This window comes from Coregonus clupeaformis, chromosome 6 (assembly GCF_020615455.1).
Source record: "Coregonus clupeaformis isolate EN_2021a chromosome 6, ASM2061545v1, whole genome shotgun sequence".
Taxonomy (NCBI): domain Eukaryota; kingdom Metazoa; phylum Chordata; class Actinopteri; order Salmoniformes; family Salmonidae; genus Coregonus; species Coregonus clupeaformis.
This window is the reverse complement of record NC_059197.1, coordinates 8734787-8754101: the sequence shown is the minus strand read 5'-3', so window position 1 is coordinate 8754101 and position 19315 is coordinate 8734787. Positions and strand designations below refer to the sequence as shown.

The 19315-nt window shown below is 41.2% G+C and overlaps 1 protein-coding gene across 5 annotated transcripts in view; it reads right to left on the bottom strand.

Moving 5' to 3' along the window:
• Positions 1-18651, bottom strand: part of LOC121567283 (diacylglycerol kinase delta) — a 121869-nt gene extending 103218 nt beyond the window's left edge. For 4 of the 5 annotated variants that reach the window (XR_006001092.1, XM_041877193.1, XM_041877194.1 and 1 more), the window contains exon 1: positions 18514-18651. Coding sequence is in view for 3 of the 5 variants with exons in the window: in XM_041877193.1 (XP_041733127.1) it covers positions 18514-18648 (135 nt within the window). In the remaining 2 variants the exon portion in view is untranslated. Of the gene's footprint in view, positions 1-9382; positions 9472-18513 lie in introns of those variants that run through there. The other variant, XM_041877197.2, reaches the window with a different exon arrangement.
• Positions 18652-19315: the final 664 nt, after the last annotated feature.

Here is a 19315-nt window from a genome sequence, read left to right as displayed (position 1 = left end):
CCCTCTGACGAACCATCAAACAGGCAAAGCGTCAATACAGGACCAAGATCGAATCCTACTACACCGGCTCTGACGCTCGTTGGCTGTGGCAGGGCTTGCAAACTATCACGGATTACAAAGGGAAACCCAGCCATGAGCTGTCCAGTGACGCGGGACTACCAGATGAGCTAAATACAGTGCCTTGCAAAAGTATTCATCCCCCTTGGCATTTTTCCTATTTTGTTGCCTTACAACCTGGAATTAAAATTGATTTTTTTGGGGGTTGTATTATTTGATTTACACAACATGCCTACCACTTTGAAGATGCTAAATATTTTTTATTGTGAAACAAACAAGAAATAAGACAAAAAAACAGAACTTGAGCGTGCATAACTATTCACCCCCCCAAAGTCAATACTTTGTAGAGCCACCTTTTGCAGCAATTACAGCTGCAAGTCTCTTGGGGTATATAAGCTTGGCATACAGTGGGGAAAAAAGGATTTAGTCAGCCACCAATTGTGCAAGTTCTCCCACTTAAAAAGATGAGAGAGGCCTGTAATTTTCATCATAGGTACACATCAACTATGACAGACAAAATGAGAAATAAAATTCCAGAAAATCACATAGTAGGATTTTTAATGAATTTATTTGCAAATTATGGTGGAAAATAAGTATTTGGTCAATAACAAAAGTTTCTCAATACTTTGTTATAAACCCTTTGTTGGCAATGACACAGGTCAAACGTTTTCTGTAAGTCTTCACAAGGTTTTCACACACTGTTGCTGGTATTTTGGCCCATTCCTCCATGCAGATCTCCTCTAGAGCAGTGATGTTTTGGGGCTGTCGCTGGGCAACACGGACTTTCAACTCCCTCCAAAGATTTTCTATAGGGTTGAGATCTGGAGACTGGCTAGGCCACTCCAGGACCTTGAAATGCTTCTTACGAAGCCACTCCTTCGTTGCCCGGGCGGTGTGTTTGGGATCATTGTCATGCTGAAAGACCCAGCCACGTTTCATCTTCAATGCCCTTGCTGATGGAAGGAGGTTTTCACTCAAAATCTCACGATACATGGCCCCATTCATTCTTTCCTTTACACGGATCAGTCGTCCTGGTCCCTTTGCAGAAAAACAGCCCCAAAGCATGATGTTTCCACCCCCCATGCTTCACAGTACAGTGGGGAAAAAAAAGTATTTAGTCAGCCACCAATTGTGCAAGTTCTCCCACTTAAAAAGATGAGAGAGGCCTGTAATTTTCATCATAGGTACACATCAACTATGACAGACAAAATGAGAAATAAAATTCCAGAAAATCACATAGTAGGATTTTTAATGAATTTATTTGCAAATTATGGTGGAAAATAAGTATTTGGTCAATAACAAAAGTTTCTCAATACTTTGTTATAAACCCTTTGTTGGCAATGACACAGGTCAAACGTTTTCTGTAAGTCTTCACAAGGTTTTCACACACTGTTGCTGGTATTTTGGCCCATTCCTCCATGCAGATCTCCTCTAGAGCAGTGATGTTTTGGGGCTGTCGCTGGGCAACACGGACTTTCAACTCCCTCCAAAGATTTTCTATGGGGTTGAGATCTGGAGACTGGCTAGGCCACTCCAGGACCTTGAAATGCTTCTTACGAAGCCACTCCTTCGTTGCCCGGGCGGTGTGTTTGGGATCATTGTCATGCTGAAAGACCCAGCCACGTTTCATCTTCAATGCCCTTGCTGATGGAAGGAGGTTTTCACTCAAAATCTCACGATACATGGCCCCATTCATTCTTTCCTTTACACGGATCAGTCGTCCTGGTCCCTTTGCAGAAAAACAGCCCCAAAGCATGATGTTTCCACCCCCATGCTTCACAGTACAGTGGGGAAAAAAAGTATTTAGTCAGCCACCAATTGTGCAAGTTCTCCCACTTAAAAAGATGAGAGAGGCCTGTAATTTTCATCATAGGTACACATCAACTATGACAGACAAAATGAGAAATAAAATTCCAGAAAATCACATAGTAGGATTTTTAATGAATTTATTTGCAAATTATGGTGGAAAATAAGTATTTGGTCAATAACAAAAGTTTCTCAATACTTTGTTATAAACCCTTTGTTGGCAATGACACAGGTCAAACGTTTTCTGTAAGTCTTCACAAGGTTTTCACACACTGTTGCTGGTATTTTGGCCCATTCCTCCATGCAGATCTCCTCTAGAGCAGTGATGTTTTGGGGCTGTCGCTGGGCAACACGGACTTTCAACTCCCTCCAAAGATTTTCTATGGGGTTGAGATCTGGAGACTGGCTAGGCCACTCCAGGACCTTGAAATGCTTCTTACGAAGCCACTCCTTCGTTGCCCGGGCGGTGTGTTTGGGATCATTGTCATGCTGAAAGACCCAGCCACGTTTCATCTTCAATGCCCTTGCTGATGGAAGGAGGTTTTCACTCAAAATCTCACGATACATGGCCCCATTCATTCTTTCCTTTACACGGATCAGTCGTCCTGGTCCCTTTGCAGAAAAACAGCCCCAAAGCATGATGTTTCCACCCCCATGCTTCACAGTACAGTGGGGAAAAAAAGTATTTAGTCAGCCACCAATTGTGCAAGTTCTCCCACTTAAAAAGATGAGAGAGGCCTGTAATTTTCACCATAGGTACACGTCAACTATGACAGACAAAATGAGAAAAAACAATCCAGAAAATCACATTGTAGGATTTTTAATGAATTTATTTGCAAATTATGGTGGAAAATAAGTATTTGTTCAATAACAAAAGTTTCTCAATACTTTGTTATATACCCTTTGTTGGCAATGACACAGGTCAAACGTTTTCTGTAAGTCTTCACAAGGTTTTCACACACTGTTGCTGGTATTTTGGCCCATTCCTCCATGCAGATCTCCTCTAGAGCAGTGATGTATTGGGGCTGTCGCTGGGCAACACGGACTTTCAACTCCCTCCAAAGATTTTCTATGGGGTTGAGATCTGGAGACTGGCTAGGCCACTCCAGGACCTTGAAATGCTTCTTACGAAGCCACTCCTTCGTTGCCCGGGCGGTGTGTTTGGGATCATTGTCATGCTGAAAGACCCAGCCACGTTTCATCTTCAATGCCCTTGCTGATGGAAGGAGGTTTTCACTCAAAATCTCACGATACATGGCCCCATTCATTCTTTCCTTTACACGGATCAGTCGTCCTGTTCTCTTTGCAGAAAAACAGCCCCAAAGCATGATGTTTCCACCCCCATGCTTCACAGTAGGTATGGTGTTCTTTGGATGCAACTCAGCATTCTTTGTCCTCCAAACACGACGAGTTGAGTTTTTACCAAAAAAGTTATATTTTGGTTTCATCTGACCATATGACATTCTCCCAATCCTCTTCTGGATCATCCAAATGCACTCTAGCAAACTTCAGATGGGCCTGGACATGTACTGGCTTAAGCAGGGGGACACGTCTCGCACTGCAGGATTTGAGTCCATGGCGGCGTAGTGTGTTACTGATGGTAGGCTTTGTTACTTTGGTCCCAGCTCTCTGCAGGTCATTCACTAGGTCCCCCCGTGTGGTTCTGGGATTTTTGCTCACCATTCTTGTGATCATTTTGACCCCACGGGGTGAGATCTTGCGTGGAGCCCCAGATCGAGGGAGATTATCAGTGGTCTTGTATGTCTTCCATTTCCTAATAATTGCTCCCACAGTTGATTTCTTCAAACCAAGCTGCTTACCTATTGCAGATTCAGTCTTCCCAGCCTGGTGCAGGTCTACAATTTTGTTTCTGGTGTCCTTTGACAGCGCTTTGGTCTTGGCCATAGTGGAGTTTGGAGTGTGACTGTTTGAGGTTGTGGACAGGTGTCTTTTATACTGATAACAAGTTCAAACAGGTGCCATTAATACAGGTAACGAGTGGAGGACAGAGGAGCCTCTTAAAGAAGAAGTTACAGGTCTGTGAGAGCCAGAAATCTTGCTTGTTTGTAGGTGACCAAATACTTATTTTCCACCATCATTTGCAAATTAATTCATTAAAAATCCTACAATGTGATTTTCTGGATTTTTTTTCCTCAATTTGTCTGTCATAGTTGACGTGTACCTATGATGAAAATTACAGGCGTCTCTCATCTTTTTAAGTGGGAGAACTTGCACAATTGGTGGCTGACTAAATACTTTTTTTCCCCACTGTATCTAGCCACTGGGATTTTTGCCCATTCTTCAAGTCAAAACTGCTCCAGCTCCTTCAAGTTGGATGGGTTCCGCTGGTGTACAGCAATCTTTAAGTCATACCACAGATTCTCAATTGGATTGAGGTCTGGGCTTTAACTAGGTCATTCCAAGACATTTAAATGCTTCCCCTTAAACCACTCGAGTGTTGCTTTAGCAGTATGCTTAGAGTCATTGTCCTGCTGGAAGGTGAACCTCTGTCCCAGTCTCAGATCTCTGAAAGACTGAAACAGGTTTCCCTCAAGAATGTCCCTGTATTTAGCGCCATCCATCATTCCTTCAATTCTGACTAGTTTCCCAGTCTCTGCCGATGAAAAACATCCCCACAGCATGATGCTGCCACCACCATGCTTCACTGTGGGGATGGTGTTCTCGGGTGATGAGAGGTGTTGGGTTTGCGCCAGACATAGCGTTTTCCTTGATGGCCAAAAGGCTCAAATTTAGTCTCATCTGACCAGAGTACCTTCTTCCATATGTTTGGGGAGTCTCCCACACGTGTTTGCTTATTTTTTTCTTTAAGCAATGGCTTTTTTCTGGCCACTCTTCCGTAAAGCCCAGCTCTGTGGAGTGTACGGCTTAAAGTGGTCCTATGGACAGATACTCCAATCTCCGCTGTGGAGCTTTGCAGCTCCTTCAGGGTTATCTTTGGTCTCTTTGTTGCCTCTCTGATTAATGCCCTCCTTGCCTGGTCTGTGAGTTTTGGTGGGCGGCCCTCTCTTGGCAGGTTTGTTGTGTTGCCATATTCTTTCAATTTTTTTATAATGGATTTAATGGTGCTCCGTGGGATGTTCAAAGTTTTGGATATTTTTTTATAACCCAACCCTGATCTGTACTTCTCCACAACTTTGTCCCTGACCTGTTTGGAGAGCTCCTTGGTCTTCATGGTGCTGCTTGCTTGGTGGTGTTGCAGACTCTGGGGCCTTTCAGAACAGGTGTATATATACTGAGATCATGTGACACTTAGACTGCACACAGGTGGACTTTATTTAACTAATTATGTGACTTCTGAAGGTAATTGGTTGCACCAGATCTTATTTAGGGGCTTCATAGCAAAGGGGGTGAATACATATGCACGCACCACTTTTCCGTTATTTATTTTAGTATTATTTTTTTAAACAAGTTAGTTTTTTCATTCCACTTCACCAATTTGGACTATTTTGTGTATGTCCTTTGCATGAAATCCAAATAAAAATCCATTTAAATTACAGGTTGTAATGCAACAAAATAGGAAAAATGCCAAGGGGGATGAATACTTTTGCAAGGCACTGTATGTACATATCTACCTCAATTACCTCGTACACATGCACGTCTACTCGGTACTGGTTCCCCATGTATATAGCCAAGTTATCATTACTCATTGTGTATTTATTCCTTGTGTTATTATTTATATATTTTTTTATATTATTTATATTTGTTGGGAAGGGCCCGTAAAGTAAGCATTTCACTGTTAGTCTACACCTGTAGTTTACGAAGCACGTGACAAATAATATTTGATTTGAATAACTGTCTGGATCCTATGGCTTTCATCAAATCAAATCAAATGTATTAGTCACATACACATGGTTAGCAGATGTTATTGCGAGTGTAGCGAAATGCTTATGCAATTACTGTTAGATCAGCTAGGAGCTCTAAAAAGAAGACTGTAAATGTAGGGTGTTATAAAAAAAAATTGACCAAGACAAATATGATTCTTCATGTTCTGAGTCATTCAGTGGGCTCTTTCTCTAACATATCATTAACATTAGGCCTACAGTGCATTCAGAAAGTACTCACACCCCTTGACTTCTTCCACATTTTGTTGTGTTACAACCTGAATTTAAAATTTATTAAATTTAGATTTTGTGTCACTGGCCTACACACAATACCCCATAATGTCAAAGTGGAATTATAGTTTCAAGATTTTAACAAATGAAAGCTGCAATATGTAACTTTTTGGCCTACCCAACCCAATTCACATATGTGGCACGGTACATACAAATGTGAGTTATAGATCTGTCATTCTCTTGGAAAGCAAGTCTAAGAAGCGGTAGATTGGTTCTATGTGCGCTTTTTATATGCTCCCCGTTCTTAAGTTTCATTTTTTGTGTCTTTTACTTTCGGTTTTGTACACCAGCGTCAAACAGCAAAAAAATTTAAATATTTTTGGTTATGGAAAATATATTTCACAGCGGTTTAGATGGTACAATGATTCTCTACACTATATTTGCTTGTTTTGTCACGAACTGAAATTAGGTGAACTATTAGAATTTTAGCAACCAGGAAATGGAAGAGCGATTTCTGCATAGTGCATCTTTAAAAAGGAAAAGCTGAAATGTCTTGAGTCAATAAGTATTCAACCCCTTTACTATGGCAAACCTAAATAAGTTCAGGAGTAAACATTTGCTTAACAAGTCACATAATAATATGCATGGAATCACTCTGTGTGCAACAATAGTGTTCAACATCATTTTTGAATGACCTCATCTCTGTACACCACACATACAATTATCTGTAAGGTCCCTCAGTAGAGTAGTGAATTTCAACCACAAAGACCAGGGAGGTTTTCCAATGCATCACAAAGAAGGCCAACCATTGGTAGATGGCAACAACAACAAAATGATGACACTGAATATCCCTTTGAGCATGGTGAAGTTATTAATTACACTTTGGATAGTGTATCAATACACCCCGTCACTGCAAAGATACATGTGTCCTTCCTAACTCAGTTGCCGGAGAGGACGGAAACCGCTCAGGGATTTCACCATGAGGCTAATGGTGACTTTAAAACAGTTACAGAGTTGAATGGCTGTGATAGGAGAAAACAACATTGCAGTTACTCCACAATACTAACCTAATTGACAGAGTGAAAAGAAGGAAGCCTGTACAGGCACTAAAATAATACTGCAATACATTTGGCAATGCAATTAACTTTTTGTCCTGAATACAAAGTGTTATGTTTGGGGCAAATCCAACACATTACTGAGTACCACTCAAAGTTGAGGGGTGTGAATACTTTCTGAAGGCACTGCATATCCAAAAAGTCGGATTTCGTAACCTAATACATCTGATACGGGTGTAACGGTTCACCAAACCAACAGTTCGGTATGTACTGCGGTTTTGGGGTCACGCTTTGGTTTCGGTACAGCGGGAAAATTAAATGCCATTCACAATGTTCAACATTCACAATGTTCCTGGCATTGTCTGTTGTGACAGGATTGCTATGTTGGGCCTCTCAAGTTTCCACTCGGATGCTGTGTTTGTAACCATGTGGGGGAGGGGGGGAATTTACCAGTTATGAAGTCATAAATACCAGTTGGATACATTCATGTGATTTGAACTCGTTGAGAAACGGCGATTGGCTAATGGCCAAAAAGCTGAGTCAAACATAAACTAAAAGTACAGCTATCATGCATGTAAATAAAATGATAGAGTTCAAAAACCAAAATAGTAGATTGCTTTTTATAAATAATGTTTTGTTGTTGCATTTTAGTGCCGAAAATGCTGTTGCAGAGCCATCTCCTTAGTATGTGACGTCAGAGGTCCCCATGTGGGAGAAGTGGGTGTCAGGATGATAGACTAGTTTTCCACTAGTAATTACCAGTTGAAGGGCCGTTCAAGTAGATTTTTCCCAGTCGTATGTGGTAAATTCCCACTTCCCACTTGGTTACAAACGCACCATGACACTGCTTCCTTCAGTGCCAGATGCACTGTTGTGACTCTCATAAAGGAGGCGTGTCTGTGGCACATCTCCCACTCAGGGGTAATGTGATGGGCGGTCACTGTTAAGGAAACGCAACACAGGGTGCATTGGCCAATTCATTGAAAACATTGGCTTTGGCTTGCTTACATAGAGCGGGTACTACCCATTTGCTGAAATGGGTGCAAGAGGGAAGTTCGTAACGTGGCTCGAAAGCCAAAATGTTCCAAAACTGATGGAGGATCCTTCAATTCTGGTTTATCGACCCCACCACTCGGCATTGTACAAAACCTAGTTTATGGCTGCGCCTCACAAAAGGACAATTTGAAATGTGCCAATTAAGATTTTAATTGTGATTACAACTTGCGCATAGGCTCTAGTTGTTTTAACGGAATAGCCTGAAATGTTTTTTCAGCTCAGATTTACTCGAGGCATAAAGGCTCTACATGGTCAAACCGACATCTGCAGTGGCCGTACAGCATTTACTGAGATGCGGCCTCCGCAGAAGTCGGAGCGTTCATGCCCGATGTCCACCAGATGCATATGCGTTTTGTTTTGCCGGATTTCCGTACTTGACGCACATGTGCTTCGCTTTTCAACTAGCTAAAAGCTAGCTAGTTGGAGTCTGTGTATGTACTTCTGTTTGTACCACCACACGGTAAAGCAACGCACAAATTGAAAATATTAAACGCATGCGGTACACAGAACGCCCCGCAGCCTAATGCGGCACCCCCAACGTAGCGTTGAAAACTGCTCCATTGACAATGAATGACTTCCACCGGAACGCAAAGAGTTTGATGAATCTGGTATGCATGAGGCATCATACTTATTGTGCTTCGCAGAGCAGAGCTGTTGTGAAGGAAGTTGTCAAGGAAGTGAGTTTGTGTTTATACAAGACCTCCTGCCCCCACCTACCGTCAACCAATCATGTCAATGCAGAGCTATACGGAGCTATACAGAGCCCTCCGCATTGTTACAACATTTGGGAGGGGCACGGCGATGCGGTACGGAGCTCAATTTGACATCCACAAACCTCCGGAGGCTCCGCAATTGCTTCAAACCCTCTGTACGGATCCTCGGGATCGCATTCCCGGAGCAAGCATAATTTGGCATATAGGCCTACAACGCAGCGTAAGCATAGCCTATAGGCCTAGTGTTTTTATTTTGTAATAAAACACATTTTGTATTCATTCAGGTTCACAGTGCGGACCGAACCGAGGTCCCTGTACACCCGTAACATTCAATAATAAGCACTGAGCTCTGTTGACAGCGCGGTGCCGCTTTCTCGCAGCAACTTTTGAGGATTTTACATGTTGTGTTCGCAAAATTAGCATGACACGAGCTGAATTAAATGTAAAAGGCTTTGAAAATAAAAAGCTTGCGGAACGCTCAGTGTTCTGTTGACATTTCACAGAGATACCTTTGTTTTTGTGGGAAATCTTCAAAAAACAACAGGTATTTCGCATTCATATGAAAAGCGTATAGCTAATGAAATATAAAATAATACATGTCATGTCTCAAAATCGATCTTACCTCTATATTGTTTTATGTCCTCCGGATTCGAGAAGATTGATGCCGAGTTCAACGGTTGTCACGGATTCTGCCGAGGCTGCCCCTCCTCCTTGCTCGGGCAGGCTTCGGCGTTCGGCGTCACTGGAATACTAGCCGCTGCCGATCTATGTTCTATGTTTCTATGTTCTACCTGTTGTCTATTGTCACACACCTGTTGCCCATTATTGTAATCACGCCTTCCCTATTTAACCCAGTGGCTCCCAATGTGTTTTGCGTGGTTGTTTTCGTTTCGTGTGTCGTTGGTGTAGCGGGTTAGTTCCATCCCTGTGTGGAGGTATTTTCTGTATTGTATTCTTTACTCATTTTCAGTAAAGTACGTTTCTTCGAGTTCTGTGTCCTGCGCCTGACTTCGATCCACCGCATTACACTGGCACTCGTGACAACGGTGCAGTTAGCTTATTATTTTTCTTTATTAACAATAAGTCAGTTAACCTTAATTCTCGCACAGCATCCAGCCTAGCTGACAATGCCATTGTCCTGACTTTTGACCACTTTTTTCCCTCTAGCCTTTATTGATTTAGTCATCCTAATTTTGGTCATCCTACTACAAGGTTAAAAACTCCAATAACTTTTAAACGGATTATGATAGACACATGAGTTTTTTTTTTTTTTTAGGAGTAACTATCTACACAATTAACATATGTTTTACCCATTGGTCAAAATATGTGTTTTTGATTGGAACCCCTATAAATGGTGTCAAATAATACGCTTTTTCAACAGCTCATCATAGTAGCTGTTTTTACTCTAGCAGACTAAACTCCACAGTGAAGGCTGTTTCTGATGACTCCACCAACGGAGTGGAGTTGAGACCAGGCTTTGTGGAATCTAGCTCCGACTACATCGATACGCCGAAAGTCAATACTTAAAAAAACTGAAATTATGAAATGCCTACTATGTATCTATGTTTGTCCTCTGTAGTTGCGTGTCTGTTTGTTTGCTGAAATCCATACTTTTTCACTAAATGAAAGGTCTAGAGTTCCCAAAGGTTGCGTGTTCGAATCTCATCAAGGACAACTTTACCATTTTAGCAAACGTTTCAACTACTTACTCTTTTTTTTTAGCTACTTTGCATGTTAGCTTACCCTTCCCTGAACCCTTTTAGCTAACCCTTCCCCTAACCTTAACCCTTTAACCTAACTCCTAACCCTGGTGAATAGATGGCGCCGGAGAGGATGGCCGCCGTTTTACGGGCTCCGGACCAATTGTGCTATTTTCTGTGTTTTTCTGCTCTGTTTGAAACTTTTTTTTGTACATAATGTTTCCGCCAACGTTTCCTATGACCGAAAAGCGGTTCTGGACATTTGAACAGCAATTACGCACCTCGAACTGGACAAGGACCTTTTCTTGAATGAGTCGGATGCGAAGGATATACTGCTCTTCCCGAACCAGGCCCAAATCCACATCATTCGTAGGAAGAGGAGATGCCGCTACAGAGGTCGACGAGCCGGATGCCTGGCGAGACTGCTTCGGCGAGTAAATAATCTGTCTTTACTCTCCATTCTACTGGCTAACGTGCAATAACTGGAGAATAAACTGGATGAGCACCGTTCGAGACTATCCTATCAACGGGACATTAACAGCGGTACTATGATTCACGGAATCGTGGCTGAACATGGACATGGATAATATACAGTTAGTTGGGTTTTCCGTGCACTGGCAAGACAGAACAGCAGCCTCCGGTAAGATCAGAGTGGGTGGGGTGTGTCTCTTTCTCAACAACAGCTAGTGCGCAATCTCTAATATTAAGGAAGTCTCTAGGTTTGGCCTGAGTTAGAGTACCTCATGATAAGATGTAGACCACACTATTTACCAAGAGAGTTTTCATCTATATTCTTTGTAGATGTCTATTTACCACCACAAACCGATGCAGGCACTTAGACCGCACTCAACAAGCTGTATAAGGCCATAAGCAAACAAGAAAACGCTCATCCAGAGACGACGCTCCTACTGGCTGGGGACTTTAACGCAGGAAAACTGAAATCCGTTTGACCTCATTTCTACCAGCATGTCACAAAAACTCTAGATCACCGTTACCCCACACACAGAGACGGGTACAAAGCTCTCCCTCGAAATCCATTTGGCAAATCTGACCATAACTTTATCCTCCTGATTCCTGCTTACAAGACAGAATTCAAACAGGAAGTACCAGTACTCAATACAGAAGTGGTCCAATGAAGCGGATGCTAAGCTACAGGACTATTTCGCTAGCACAGACTGGAAAATGTTCTGGGATTCATCCGATGGCATTGAGGAGTATACCACATTAATCACCGGCTTCATTAATAAGTGCATCGACGATGTTGTCCCGACAGTGACCGTATGTACATATCCCATCCAGAAGCCATGGATTACAGCCAACATCCGCACCGAGCTAAAGGCTAGAGCTGCCGCTTTCAAGGAGCTGGACACTAATCCGGACGCTTATAAGAAATCCCACTACACCCTCAGACGAACCATCAAAACAGGCAAAGCGTCAATACAGGACCAAGATCGAATCCTACAACACCGGCTCTGACGCTCATCGGATGTTGCAGGGCTTGTAAACTATCATGGATTACAAAAGGAAACCCAGCCGTGAGCTGCGCAATGACGCAAGCCTACCAGGCGAGCTAATTGCCTTACATGCTCAACTTGAGGCAAGCAACACTGAACCATGCATAAGAGCACCAGCTGTTCCGGATGACTGTGTGATCACGCTCTCCGTAGCCGATGTGAGTAAGACCTTTAAACAGGTTAACATTCACAAGGCCGCAGGGTCAGACGGATTACCAGGACACGTACTCAGAACATGCACTGACCAGCTGGCAAGTGCCTTCACTGACATTTTCAGTGAATCACCCCTCAGGTGATTGCTTAGTCCCCTCCTGTACTCCTTGTTCACCCACGACTGCATGGCCACTCACAACTCCAACAACATCATTAAGTTTGCCGACGACACAACGGTGGTAGGCCTGATCACCGATGACAATGTGACAGCCTGTAGGGAGGAGGTCAGAGACCTGACAGTGTGGTGTCAGGACCACAACCTCTCCCTCAATGTCGGCAAGACAAAGGAGCTGATCGTCTACTACAGGAAAAGGAGGGCCAAACATGCCCCCATTCACATCGACAGGGCTGTAGTGGAGCAGGTTCCTTGGTGTCCACATCACTAAGGACCTATCACAGTCCAAACACACCCACACAGTCGTGAGGAGGGTACGACAATGCCTATTCTCCCTCAGGAGGCTGAAAACATTTGGCATGGGACCTCAGATCCTCAATAAGTTCAACAGCTGCACCATCGAGAGCATCCTGACTGGTTGCATCACCGCTTGGTATGGCAACTGCTTGGCATCCGACCGCAAGGTGCTACAGAGGGTTGTGCTCACTTTTTCCACATTTTGTTACAGCCTTATTCTAAAATGGATTAAATAAATAAAACAATCCTCAATCTACACACAATACCCCATAATCACAAAGCGAAAACAGTTTGACATTTTTGCCAATTTATAACAATTATAAAACAGAAATACATTATTTACATAAGTATTCAGACCCTTTGCTATGAGACTCAAAATTGAGCTCAGGTGCATCCTGTTTCCATTGATCATCCTTGAGATGTTTCTATAACTCCATTGGGTCCACCTGTGGCAAATTCAATTGATTGGACATGATTTGGAAAGTCACACACCTGTCAATATAAGGTCCCAATATCAGAGCAAAAACCAAGCCGAAGGAAGGTCGAAGGAAATGTCCATAGAGCTCCGAGACAGGATTGTGTTGAGGCACAGATCTGGGAAAGGGTACCAAAAAATGTCTGCAGCATTGAAGGTCCCCAAGAACACAGTGGCATCCATCATTCTTCAATGGAAGAAGTTTGGAACCACCAAGACTCTTCCTAGAGCTGGCCGCACGGCCAAACTAAGCAATCGTGGGTGACGGGCCTTGGTCAGGGAGGTGACCAAGAACCCGATGGTCACTCTGACAGAGCTCCAGCGTTCCTCTGTGTAGATGAGAGAACCTTCCAGGAGGATAACCATCTCTGCAGCACTCCACCAATCAGGATGGAAGGTTTTCACTCAAAATCTCACGATACATGGCCCCATTCATTCTTTCCTTTACACGGATCAGTCGTCCTGGTCCCTTTGCAGAAAAACAGCCCCAAAGCATGATGTTTCCACCCCCATGCTTCACAGTAGGTATGGTGTTCTTTGGATGCAACTCAGCATTCTTTGTCCTCCAAACAGGACAAGTTGAGTTTTTACCAAAAAGTTATATTTTGGTTTCATCTGACCATATGACATTCTCCCAATCCTCTTCTGGATCATCCAAATGCACTCTAGCAAACTTCAGACGGGCCTGGACATGTACTGGCTTAAGCAGGGGGACACGTCTGGCACTGCAGGATTTAAGTCCCCCGGCGGCGTAGTGTGTTACTGATGGTAGGCTTTGTTACTTTGGTCCCAGCTCTCTGCAGGTCATTCACTAGGTCCCCCCGTGTGGTTCTGGGATTTTTGCTCACCGTTCCTGTGATCAGTTTGACCCCACGGGGTGTGATCTTGCGTGGAGCCCCAGATCGAGGGAGATTATCAGTGGTCTTGTATGTCTTCCATTTCATAATAATTGCTCCCACAGTTGATTTATTCAAACCAAGCTGCTTACCTATTGCAGATTCAGTCTTCCCAGCCTGGTGCAGGTCTACAATTTTGTTTCTGGTTCCTTTGACAGCTCTTTGGTCTTGGCCATAGTGGAGTTTGGAGTGTGACTGTTTGAGGTTGTGGACAGGTGTCTTTTCTACTGATAACAAGTTCAAACAGGTGCCATTAATACAGGTAACGAGTGGAGGACAGGGGAGCCTCTTAAAGAAGAAGTTACAGGTCTGTGAGAGCCAGAAATCTTGCTTGTTTGTAGGTGACCAAATACTTATTTTCCACCATAATTTGCAAATAAATTCATAAAAAATCCTACAATGTGATTTTCTGGATGATTTTTTCTCAATTTGTCTGTCATAGTTGACGTGTACCTATGATGAAAATTACAGGCCTCTCTCATCTTTTTAAGTGGGAGAACTTGCACAATTGTTGGCTGACTAAATACTTTTTTTCCCCACTGTACTTATTATGGACACAGTATGCTTGACATTAGTTATCTTGTTGTTATTAGTTGTTGTTAGTTGTTATTAGTCCCATCCTTCAACTCCATTCAACACCTCCCATCTATCTCTTAACACCATCCATATTGGATTTCTATTTCCAATATATTTTTCAACTGTACTGTGATGTTTTACAAAAGTTCTGAACCCTTCTATTCTCATTGTTTCTACAGATTGTAAATTGAAAATAAACAGTTTTGCTAAAAGTATTATTATATTATTGATTGATTGACTATGACTTTTCAGATCACCCAGTAGTGCTATCTGCAGGGTTAGCTCCAGGTAAATATTGCAATCCTTTAGCCATTCCTGGACCTGTGTCCAAAAACAAGCTACAAATGGACAGCACCAAAACAAATGATCTTCGCAGCAAAATCTGCAGAGCTGGGAAGATTGTATCCCCCATATAAATAACATTCTATTGGTAGCAAGAATTTTATATAATAATTTAAATTGAAAAATTTGAATCCGGCGTCGTTTTGCGTATCAGTTCATAAACACTATGCCATGGAATCGGTACGTCAAAAATCACTTCCCAACTATTTTTCAATCTATATGGGACGGCTGTCAATCCTTTGGTCCTTAAATGAAACTGGTATACTTTTTAATTTTCACAATTTTCTTTAACCAATTATGTTCTTTAATCCAGGGCCGACAGACAAGTTCCTTACTTTTTCCCCCTTCCACTTTCCTCTTCCATTTTTGCGGTAATGCTGCAATTATTTGGTTGTAATTTTGGGTAGAGCAGACATTTCCATGTTTTTGTTAGCTGCATGTGCGACATAACTCCACCAGTCCTACCTATGATATCATGTATGAAGATTATACCTTTTTTCAAAAAATTATCGTTTTTTATCAATTAGTATTTTTGAGTTTAACCACAATATTTGTTGCATTATTTGTTCTGTCGTTTCTGGAGGATTAAATTGAAATTGCAACCAACTTTCTATGGCTTGTTTTAGAAATAGTAATATTTGGGAGATTATTTCCTTTTCAAATAACTGAAAGTGAGAGGTTGTAATCTGAATAAAGGGTAAAAGGCCATTCTTGAAAATTGGGTGAGAGAATCTTACTAATTTGCTAGAGAACCAGTTCGGAATTAAGTATAACTTTTGTATGACTGCAGCTTTTAGTGATAGGTCTAATGCTTTAATATTTCATAATTTGTGTCCTCCGAATTCATATTCATTATATAAATAGGCCTGTTTAATTTTGTCTGGCTTGCCGTTCCAAATAAAATGGAATATGTTTTTCTCATATAATAAAAAAAAAACTGTTCGCTAGGCGTAGGCAAGACCATAAGCAAATAGGTAAACTGGGATAATACTAAAGAGTTCATCAGAGTGATTTTTCCACAAATTGACAGGTATTTGCCTTTCCATGGTAGCAAGATCTTATCTATTTTTGCTAACTTTCTATTAAAATGTATTGGAGTGAGATCATTTATTTCATTTGGGATATGTATTCCGAGTATATCCACATCACCATCAGACCATTTTATTGGTAAACTACATGGTAATGTAAATCTTTTTTTTTTTTTTGTAATCCAATATGTAATATAGTACATTCATCATAATTTGGTTGTAATACAGAGAGGTTAGAAAATGTATCTAGATCCTCTATGAGGCTGTGGAGGGATTCAAGTTGTGGATTTAAAAGAAAACATGAATCATCAGCGTACAATGACACCTTTGTTTTTAAGCCCTGGATTTCTAATCCCTTGATATTATTGTTGGATCTGATTTTAATAGCTAACATTTCAAAGGCCATAATAAATAGATATGCCGATAGTGGACAACCTTGTTTCACTCCTGTTGACAGTTTAAAATTTTCAGAGAAATAGCCATTATTTACTATTTTACACCTAGGGTTACTATACATAATTTTAACCCATTTTATAAGAGATTCTCCAAAATTGAAATGCTCCAGGCATTTATATATAAACCCTAGTCGTACTTTATCAAATGCCTTTTCAAAGTCTGCTATGAATAGCAGGCCTGGTTTCCCAGATTTTTCATAGTGTTCTATTGTTTCCAGTACTTGCCTTATATTATCTCCAATGAATCGTCCATGTAAAAAACCTGTCTGATTAGAATGAATAATGTCCGACAATACCTTTCTAAATCTATGCACTATACATTTTGCTAGAATGTTTGCATCACAACACTGAAGTGTAAGGGGCCTACAATTTATATTTTCCACTTGTATCCTGTTTCAGTAATAATGAAATCAGACCTTCTTCTTGAGTGTCTGATAATCTACCATTTACATAGGAGTGGTTAAAACATGCTAATAACGGTCCTCTGAGTATATCAAAAAAGGTTTGGTATACCTCGACTGGTATGCCATCCAACCCTGGAGTTTTCCCGGACTTAAAGTCTTTAATTGCATCCAGAAGTTCCTCCTCTGTAATTTCACCTTCACATGAGTCTTTCTGTATGGCTGTTAATTTGACATTATCAATAGAAAAATTCTCTACAATTAGCTTCAGTTAGAGGAGATGGAGGCGACTGAAACTAAAACAAATGCTTAAAGTTCTTTGCTTCCTCCTTCAAAATATCATTTGGTGAATCATGGGTGACTCCGTCATTTGTAACCAGTTTCAGTAAATTATTTTTGGTAGCATTTCTATGTTGAAGATTAAAAAATAATTTGGTGCATTTTTCCCCATATTCCATCCAGTTTGCTTTATTTTTATTTTGATCTTTCTTTAATAAGTTTCTCTATTTATTTTTGTTTGTCCTCTAATTTATTCTGAGCCTCTATGTTACAGTTTTTATTGCTATCTATCTGTTCTGTTAGACCTTCTATTTCCTTTGTTAGTGTGGACTCTTTTGACCTACATTGCTTTTGTTTTCGAGATGAGTACTGAATTGCATGGCCTCTAAAAGGCACATTTAAAAGTGTACCATACAATAAGGGGATTTGCTGTACTATGTTATGTCGGGAAAAATCTGTTATAAAGTCCTAGCTAAAAACAAGTTATCATCCAATAGGCTTGATATTGACATGTTAATAGTATTTTCTGTTTGCAATTAATATTTGTCATCTTTTAACTCAAATCTATTTGCTTCCAAAATGTAAGTAGGTATATCTAGCTGTCCAGCCTGGTGTCATAGACGTAACATAGTCAATGTAAATCCGGGACACTCTAATTAGTATGATATGTTGTGTTTGGTATGAGAGAATATATTGGTTCCTTTCGTTCGTTCCTTCCTTTCTAAACACAGCAATGTCAATGCAAAGAGAACTCGGACCACAAAATAGGTGAAGTGAAGTGGCAAAAGAGTTGAGTCCTCTTTCGAAGGCAAGGGCAGTGTGAATACAAAGATAACTCTTATTTTTTACCCCAGATTTCACTTTAAAGAGGACTATATGTGAAATCACTCTTAAAAGGAAAAGCATCAGCCAAAACATAGGCTGTCTCCATTGTACAATATTGTAAATTACAACATATTTGTTGGCAGATAAGTGCTCCTGAAAACGTATAGCTAGTCATGAATATCAAACGAGATGACGAATTAATCAAATGCGATGGTAGTAGGAGCAAAAACTAGTATCATCTTGCTATGAAACATCTGGCCAAACACATATGGAGCTATTTAGCAGCAGTAATCCACGGATTTAATGTATTTTTAGTTCAAATAGATTAAGGTTTTGATGAAGGTTAGCTACCATTTTATCAACATCCAGTAATGATACCGTTATGTGTGGTGCTGATGATAGTACAGTAACGTTACTGATAACGAGAGCTATTATAGTTCCTTCTAGCTAGCGCAAGCGAGACCTATCCGGGGACACTGCTCGCCATCTCGCCGATGTAGAGACAGGAAAGAGCGGTGTTTCACATCTGGCCTCGCAAAGCTAGAAAACTAGCATAGCGGATGGAGAGAACAGCTACCGAAACGTATGCTCGCCTTTTGCTTTTCATTCCAATGTTACCAATGAAATTACAGGTTACCTTGCTTCGTATCTGACCCGATGTGGAAACTTTGCGTATCAATTTCTGCGGAGATCCATGTTCCTGCTCTGGTTCACTATCCGAAGATTCATCCAGGCATCTTGCCGTGGCCTCGACTCCGACTGCCACCGCCATATCATTCGCCCCCAGGGAATGATATACACAATGAGTGGAAGGGCAAGAGGAATTAGCATCCCCTTGTGGTCAAGACAGGACAACGCAGCACCAATGTGGACTCTGGGGGCCTTTTCTCAACTCTCGCATTCTTTTGGAAAAAGGTCAAAGGTAATCGAGGAGAGGCGGCGAGGAGAGGGAATGTGGACGAAAATGTGCCTGTATGAAGTTGGTGTCATTGAATCCCACATGAACTATGATATACTCAATTTCCTGATGCTGGTTTAAAATGTTTGGGAGCAGCTTATTGATGTCCTGTACTCAGCTCCTGGATAGCACAACATTTTTGCTCCTGTCAAATCAAATCAAATTGTATTTGTCACATGCACCGAATACAACAGGTGTAGACCTTACAGTGAAATGCTTACTTACAAGCCCTTAACCAACAATGCAGTTTTAAGAAAAATAAGTGTGAAGAAAGTATTTACTAAATAAACTGAAATATCTTTTTGTTTACAAAAAAATTGAAGAAAATATAAAAATAATAAGAGAAATACAATCGTGGTAAAACATAGTTTGGAAAGCAAATGACTATTGTTGTAAAGAGAATACAATTAAAATACTCTAATCTGTCTTTTAGTTAGGCTATCAAAATTCTCAACTTAATTAAGTGAACTCTACGTTACAC